The sequence below is a fragment of the Dendropsophus ebraccatus genome, chromosome 1 (genome assembly GCF_027789765.1).
Source record: "Dendropsophus ebraccatus isolate aDenEbr1 chromosome 1, aDenEbr1.pat, whole genome shotgun sequence".
NCBI lineage: Eukaryota > Metazoa > Chordata > Amphibia > Anura > Hylidae > Dendropsophus > Dendropsophus ebraccatus.
In genome coordinates, this window is record NC_091454.1 from 29419614 (window position 1) to 29427760 (window position 8147).

Sequence of the window (8147 nt, forward strand, 5' to 3'; positions counted from 1 at the left end):
CTGCCAACGATCTGACAATCTGCTTCCATCGCTCTGTGTAACAGGACCGCCGCCTATGGGCTGCCCGGATGATCTGACAAACAACCAGCAGCTCTCACTTCTCTGCTTGCTGTCGGCAGCACTAGTTATAGCTTTGGCAGAGAGCATGGAAAGAAGAGCAAGCGAGTGTTGACCTGACAGGTCAGTATTCACTTGCTCCTCTGAATTGGCCTATGTAATAGGGCCTTTAGCAAAATCATCATTCTCAACTACAAACAAGTAAAAAAAAAAAAAACACTAAAGTTTGGATAAGGTAATCATATACCTTCAATGGCTGCAATCTGAGATATCTCTCAAATTCCCCCCACATACAGTACTTAGGCATGCCTGGCTCCAATACATATTGCATGGTTGGGCAATCCAAATATTGTCGGGTTTGGCCAAAATAATCTAATGCATATGGCCAACATTAGGTTCTGTAGGCACTGAAGAAGAAATAATAGTACAAGCCCATCTATAGTTAGAAAATCCATAAATTGGAACAAAAGTATTATAGCTAAATGCCTATCCTATATGGTTAGAACTCTTCTTAAAGTGTAGCTGTCTTAGCAGCCCATTCCCGGATCAGTGGAAATTTCCTCTTTTATTTCGGATAGATTAACATGCAATGAAGCCATTATGCATGCAACACCCATTGGATAAAAATGGGGGTGGTGTGGATTACGGTCTTCTTGTCTGTTGGTATCCATTGAGACCAGAACTTATATATAATAAAAGATACAGTACGGTAAGGAGATACAACCACTATCCGTAAATTAGAGTTGCTAGTAAAGAAAAAATGGAGTCTCTAGATATAGAAGCTGAACCACCAGATGAGAGTTAGCGAGTCTTGACAGAGTCCACTGACCTGGGTGCAGTGCTATGTGCTTTAGGGGTAGTAATGGAGGGCTGCTTGTACAAATTCTACTGTACTACCATTGTCCATTACAAGCCGTAATTTTCAAATAAAATATTAAATGGTAAGCATGTCACGGTTGCTAAGCCGGCCTGCAACAGTTTCTAGATTTTTGCACATGGGAATAGATATAACTACAGTCTGATCAGATTTGTAGTATATGTAAGTAATCCACAGATAACAAATCACTACATCAAGGCTAAATCCCACTAATCTTTAGGTATAAAGCTAAGATTATGGATAGACCCCCGTGTGTTATGCCTGATGCTTCCTATTCATAATTGGGATGTGGAAGTCCCATAGGATCTAGCTCAATGAAAAAAAAAAAAAAAAAAAGTGTAAATGGGTGTCATAGGTGATCCTCTGCGTATACTTACATAGGAGATATCTACTGTATATAGAAAATGGGTGGTATTGCCGATTACAACTAAACGATTCAGTACAGGCTTGGTCCATAATAATTTACGATAACAGTAGGCAACTTGGTAATAGTCGCCTAGTCTTCTTTATTATGAAACAGAAAGATGTTTGGACCGAGCCAATCACAAGCAATCTGGCTAAGGAAAAGTTCAGTATAGTGATTATAAGCCAGAATGGAACAAGTAGCTATTAAAATTTTGAATAAAAAAAGCTCTAATATACTGTACTAGTGAGGCAAAGTAAATAGGACTAAATCGACCATCTAACCTTGTGATAACACATACAAGTTAAATGAGAATGAGTTTAGACTTGTAATAGAGTATGATAATTCCATTCAGTTCCCCCCCCCCTAAAGAAAACAAATAAATAAAACAAAAAGTCTAATAAAGCATAGATCGTACACATGTGAAAAGACGCAACAAACACTGCCAGAAAGCATGATGTTTGGTGATGGGGCAACACTAAACAATGTGACTTGGGCTTCCTGGTGATTGCCTCTCTTACCAGTTTCAGGATGTTCCATCTCACCGATGCTACCATCAGGGGTGGTTCTCTCATAATGGTCTTCTGGGAGAGCCAAAGGCCCTATTCGTGGTCCAGAAGATGACTTGCTGCTTGGGGTCTCCGACTCTTCTAGGCCGCTGTCATAGTAGCTGTGCTGAGAAGGATCCTGGATGTCGGGTGCCTGATTGGATGTGGAAAACGTCACTCGACGATGAGGTAACTAAGAAAGACAAAGGAAGAGGCTGTTACAACTCTAAATTTCTCAAGATATATAGTAAGTAAAAAGAAAACACAAACAAAAAGTATGATAAGTATACAATATACCAAAATTGTCCATTTTGATGTTTTTGTCAAGTTAGACAATATACATTTTCAACTATACAGTAGTTTCACCATGTAAATTAAAGATCCCTCTATGTATATATCAGTATAAAAATATAAAAAATATAAACATTGCGGTCAAGAGGTTTCACTAGAATAATCAAAATGCATACTAATCTTCATGTAAAAAATGAAGGTGTTAAAGTCATAAACATTCAATAAATGTCAGATGACCCAGGTGATATTGATGAGACCAGGAATTGGGAGGCTCTCATACAATTGAAAGTCAGGTGGTCCTACCAAAATTGGCAGGGTTGGCCGATATTTACTAAATTGCATGGGCACCTTAATGTGTATGAGGTGATCAGACTTTCACCAGATGTTGGCAGAAAGAAGGATTGGGCGATTGAATTCCAATGTGGCAGATGCTTTGGCGGCAGCTCATATACGTGAACAGAAAAAGGTGTCTGGTAACGTTCATTCTCCCCTCCCTATGAGAACACTTGTACCTTTTTCCGATATGAATGTCTGCCTATACACCTTAGATAGCTGTAAACCACCTTTAGGCCATGTTCACACGTAGTATAACACCGGCTGTTCTGTGACCTAGCCAGGTCACAGAACGGCCGATGTTACTAAAGATCATCCAGGTCAGTATTGCAGTACTGGCTGGATGATCTTAATTTCTGCTGAATTCCGATTGATTTTCTTCTGATCTGAACTCACCGCTCCGGCTGCACGCTCCATTGTGTGAACTGACGTTTTCTATGCGGCCACTTTTCAATAAAAAGCGGGGGCACAAAGCTGGCATGTCAGTTTTTTGTGCAGCCATATGGAATCCGGGCCGGTGCGTATACTATGTGTATACACTTCGGCCAGTATTCCCTCTACTTGCAGCACAATGTAAGTTTAGTATTCATCACAGCCGTTGTTGCAAATTGGCAACAGCGGCCGTGAGAAATACTGAACTTACGTTGTGTGAACACAGCCTTAGCCTGGGTGTTACTGAAAACACCACACAGTGCAGGTAATACAGATATATATTAATGCAAAATAATCCAAGGACATTTCCAAGATTTTCCATATGTCAAATACAAAGTCTATTTTAATTCAAACAAAAAGATAATGAATGAGACAACAATGAGTCTTTTCGACCCTTCATAGTATAATGTTTGCGGCTATCAGACAATGTCAGCATCATTGGCTTCGGACCCCATTCACACATTAGTCCAAAGTGAAACATAATGAATGTTTATAACAATCATCGTTCCGGGAAAAATGAGATAAAATGTTTGTGAAAATTGACTATGGGAACCTCGCCAATTAGAGACAATTACTGGAATCCTAACAATACCTTGATATAACCACAATAATTCTGTTTACATGTAACAGATACATAATACAGCACCAGGAAATGTGGCAGTTGACCTGGGGTCTCTACTAGCCAACATGTGCTGTGTGTCAACTTAAGATGGACATCAACTTCAAATCTAAACACCAGATCAGTTTGTTCTCACTGGAAATGTTGCTACAGATCCTACTTTTAAATCAATCCTGTCGATTTTAAGCTATACAGACACTTTTTGGCTTTGTTAACTTTTAATGTTCAAGCCTTCTTTTAAAGCCTTCATCTTAAACTCCTTAAAGTGACTGTACCACCAGGCCCAGGCTGAAGCACTGGAGGCGGGGCGACCCACCCTCAGTGGGAAGAAACCCCAGCCTCTCCATGACGTGACTCCATTAGAATCAATAGAACCCTATCAGAGGGGCGGGGGGTTCCTCCCACTAAGGGTGGGTCGGCCCACCTCCAGTGCTTCAGCCTGGGCCTGGTGGTACAGTCACTTTAAAGGGGTTGTCCATCAAAAAAAAAATTCTTTCAAATCAACTAGTGTCAGAAAGTTATATAGATTTGTAATTTACTTCTATTTTAAAAGCCTTCCCATACTTATAAGCTGCTGTATATCCTGCAGGAATTGTTGTTTATTTACATTCAGAAACAGTGCTCTCTGCTGACATCTCTGGCCGAGTCAGGAACTGTCCTGATCAGGAGAGGTTTTCTATGGGGATTTGTTACTGTTCTGGACAGTTCCTAACTCGGCCAGAGATGTCAGCAGAAAGCACTGTTTCTGAATGTAAATAAAACAACACTTCCTGCAGGACATACAACAGTTTATAAGTATGGGAAGACTTGAGATTTTTAAATAGAAGTAAATTACAAATCTATATAAAACTTTCTGACACCAGTTGATTTGAAAGAAAAACATTTTGGCTGGACAACCCCTTTAAGGAGATGACTGCAGTATTAGCCTCCTGATCAGAATTACAGGCGACTCCCCCAAACACACTGTAAGGCCTCATTCACGCGTTCCTTCCTGCGATCTGCCCCAGAGGAGGATCACGGCACGAATCCCCCAAGAGGAATGCAACCCCCCCTCCCTGCTGCCCGGCAGAAGAGATGACAGGAGCGCATAATGTTTGCTCCTGTCATCGCACTGACAACTACTCACCTACTCCCCTGGTGCCAGCCCAAACAGTGAGAGATGGGAGCGTGTGACAGGAGCTGTGAGAGACAAGACCACTGAGAGGCAGGAGTGGTGAGAAATGGGAGTGGGTGACACGGGCAGGGGGGAGGGGGAGGCATCCGTGCCGCCATCAGTACTATGACCTGTCCTATTTTTTCACAGCAAGGATCAAGGCACGGTTGGTATGAATACATACATAAGATTTAATGAGCTTTAAAATTGTCCATGGTCACGGATGTGTGACCACGGATACTTTTACAGGATGTGTGAATAGGGCCTAAGTCAGCGAGTGCTATCTACCCCCATTGGAATCCATTATACGGTTGTAAACACCAGAGTACAAGATTAGGATTTGTTGACGCTTGGTGTCACCAAGTCCAGTTTATCCAAAACATGCCTCCACACCATATAGAACATACTGAGCTATGTAGTTTCCCTACAGCTTATAAAAGGTACAAGCTTAGGCTTTAGAATTTTTGAGGAAGCAGTTAAGAAATATTTCACAACACTTGGTTAAAGCCTCGATGTAAACACATTGACAACCTCCGCCGGCCTCTCCGCTAATGCTGAGCTCCATTTCGATTCTGAAAAAAATACCATGACATCAATAACACTTTGGAGATTACAGTCAAATCCTAGTCCCCTGAAGTCTCTGTATTCGGATGCCCACAATATCCAGGCGCTGGCCATTTGTCTCAGGCGGAGATGATACCTGTATTAAGTAACAGATGTTTATGGATATTCACAGATGCCTGCTTTCACAATGGCATGGAAGCTTTCCTCAATTGGCTGCCTCATGTTTACAGATAAAAGCTTTCAAGACATAAGTGTTTCTGCAAGCCTGGATATTATAAACATCAGTTAGCCAATAAAAGGTCAACGTGCACCGCTCGCTGGAAAAAAAAATATATATTTGTGTCTCATCTTTGAAGACTACGGCAGAGAGAAGAAAAAAAATACCAAGATGAGGGCGGTCAGTTTCCTCAAAACACTTCACCCCAAGGCCAAGTTCACATACAGTATTTTGTCAGTCTTTTTTTGCCACCAAACAAGGAGTTTATACATTATAATTTTACAGTTTTTGTTTTTGTCTATTCCAATACCAGTTTGGGCTACATGTGAACCCAACCCAACAGAGTAGGGTTCACCAGCTTTTACTTCCATCCTCAGCATGTCTTGGTAGTATACCTTGCGAGGAGGGTCAGGTAGCAAGTAGAGATAACCATGCTCCCACATAATACAGCTATTGGATATCACGAGCCCCATCACAAGGATATCAATTTCCATCTTCCCCCTCTTGTCTTGGAAGGTACTGTATCTTCGAAGAGAAGGTGAGAGTAGAAGTGGAATATCGGGGAGCAGAGGAGACCTTTTATGTTTCCAAACAAACCCTTCACACTCACCATACATTTTACAGGACTGTTGGTAAAAGGAAAATTCAGTTAACTTTTCCGACTTACACGTTCATAAACAAGCATGAATTTGTTTGGAATAGTAATAAAGATGCTGCCAGACACATCTGGCAGTGGCTTATTTCCCCCAAAAAAAACAGTTCAAAAGATTAAACATGTCCAATGGTTTTCTGCCCTGACATCTGCCATTAGAGAAAATGGTCAACTGAGTCTACCAAAATTGTTGGGTTTATTCGAAAGTTTAATGCCAGCTTTATAATGGATCCCCACATGGTGTAAATCCACCATGAGTGAATTGAGCTTTATATTGGGTTCAAACTGTGATTTTTTCCTTGGATTTCTTCTGTGTATTCTACTGTTTTGTTGGGGTTTTAGATGTTGACTACTCCTATTCAATGATCCAAAATATGATACATCTGTTCTACGTTCATGACTGATACGTGCACTATGGGGGTATAGGATAGGCATACTGGTGCCCAAGTGAGAAACTGCTAATATTAAAAAGGCCCTGAATGTGCTGCTTCCTCAAAAACCTCCATATACCATTATAAAAAAAAGCTCTACACTAACACAATGGCATGAGTCGAAAATGCATTATCCCAAGAATAGCTGGGTTTCAGTATACTGCTCGTGTAAGCACAGATAATGATATATAGTGATATAGTGACACGAGCAACTGATAACCCGGTGTTAATTCACCAAGTGTCAATAAGTGTATACACGTAAAAAGGGTTACACAGCGGTCACTAAATCAATAGAGATTGAGACATGTGTAACACACAGATAAGTTGATCAAATCTACTTCAGCCACCAATGACGCCTGAACTAAATGGAGGCAAGTTCATTTCCTTATATCTGGATTCCAGAGAACAATGTTTTCCCCAATTAGATGATCAAGCTAAGAATTCATTAGCTGAGGGTTTGATGCGGCTCTGCTTTTTCTTGCAGAGATGAGAAGCAGTTCTCCTAATAAAAACCACTCCCACAAAAGTACTGTCTATAATGGAACCAACATTATGGCATCAATTCCGAATTAGTAGGGGTCTGGATGCAGTTAGCCCACACCTCTGTAGCCCACTCCTCTGTATGCTCTTGATCACGGCAACCCACTGTATAGGTGAGATGAGATCCGAAGGGAATTCAACCCACTTTACTCATAACAATAAGTAGAATGCTCATGTAACATCCCAAATGGATTACATGGCTACCATGCTGACCAACTGGGTAAAGCTCACAATTTTACACATAACCCTTCTTTTTAACCACTTTATGTCTCTTGATTTTGATGGACATTTTAGCCATTCTAAGGCTATGTTCATGCTATTAAACATAACAGCACAAAAGCAAAACTTATTAAAAATTATTTGCTATTTTTACTATTGAGTAAAAAAAAAACCATGGTTAAAATTAAAAAAAAAATTGGGACCATTGGTCTTACTATGAAATTTGGTCAAAAACTGTACAACTATAAACATTATGGCTATAGGACTTGGCAGACCATCTAATGCATAGGTGTCAAACTCAGGCCCTCCAGTTGTTGCAAAACTACAATACCCATTATGCCTGGACAGCCAAGGCTTAAACTTTGGCTGTCCAAGAATTATGAGAATTTTAGTTTTACAACAGCTGGAGAGCCTGAGTTTATCACAACCCTGATCAAATGTTTTTGGTATTGGAGGAAGAAAAGGGTTGGGCTCATTGGATGTTAAAGGGAACCAATCAACCCAGCGCGCGGCAGGGAGAGGGGCGGGAGGTAGTCATCTGGGTGGCTCCCCGCCCCTGTCTAGTCACCACTTACTCTGTCAGCTACGATGAGTGACAGGAAGAGAGGCCTGTTACTGGCGCCTCTCCCACATCCCCACCAAGCACGCTGACAGGGAGAGAGCAATGACTAGACACGGGCGGGCGGACAATAGGAATTATAGTTTTGCAACAGCTGGAGGACCAAAGAGCCCCCATCTCTGGTGTATACGTTTGTCAGAGATAGACAACAACAACAACAATAAAAATAAAAAAAAAATCCAGATTACTTGT

At 41.0% G+C, this 8147-nt stretch overlaps 1 protein-coding gene across 11 annotated transcripts in view; it reads right to left on the minus strand.

Annotated features, from left to right (window-relative positions):
* The window catches only part of PCDH1 (protocadherin 1), a 186578-nt gene that overhangs the window by 43046 nt on the left and 135385 nt on the right, over positions 1–8147 (minus strand). For 10 of the 11 annotated variants that reach the window (XM_069969187.1, XM_069969182.1, XM_069969181.1 and 7 more), the window contains exon 4: positions 1859–2078. The exons of the other annotated variant lie outside the window; for it this stretch is intronic. In XM_069969187.1, the coding sequence (XP_069825288.1) occupies positions 1859–2078 (220 nt within the window). The remainder of the gene's footprint in view (positions 1–1858; positions 2079–8147) is intronic. 11 annotated transcript variants of the gene reach the window in all.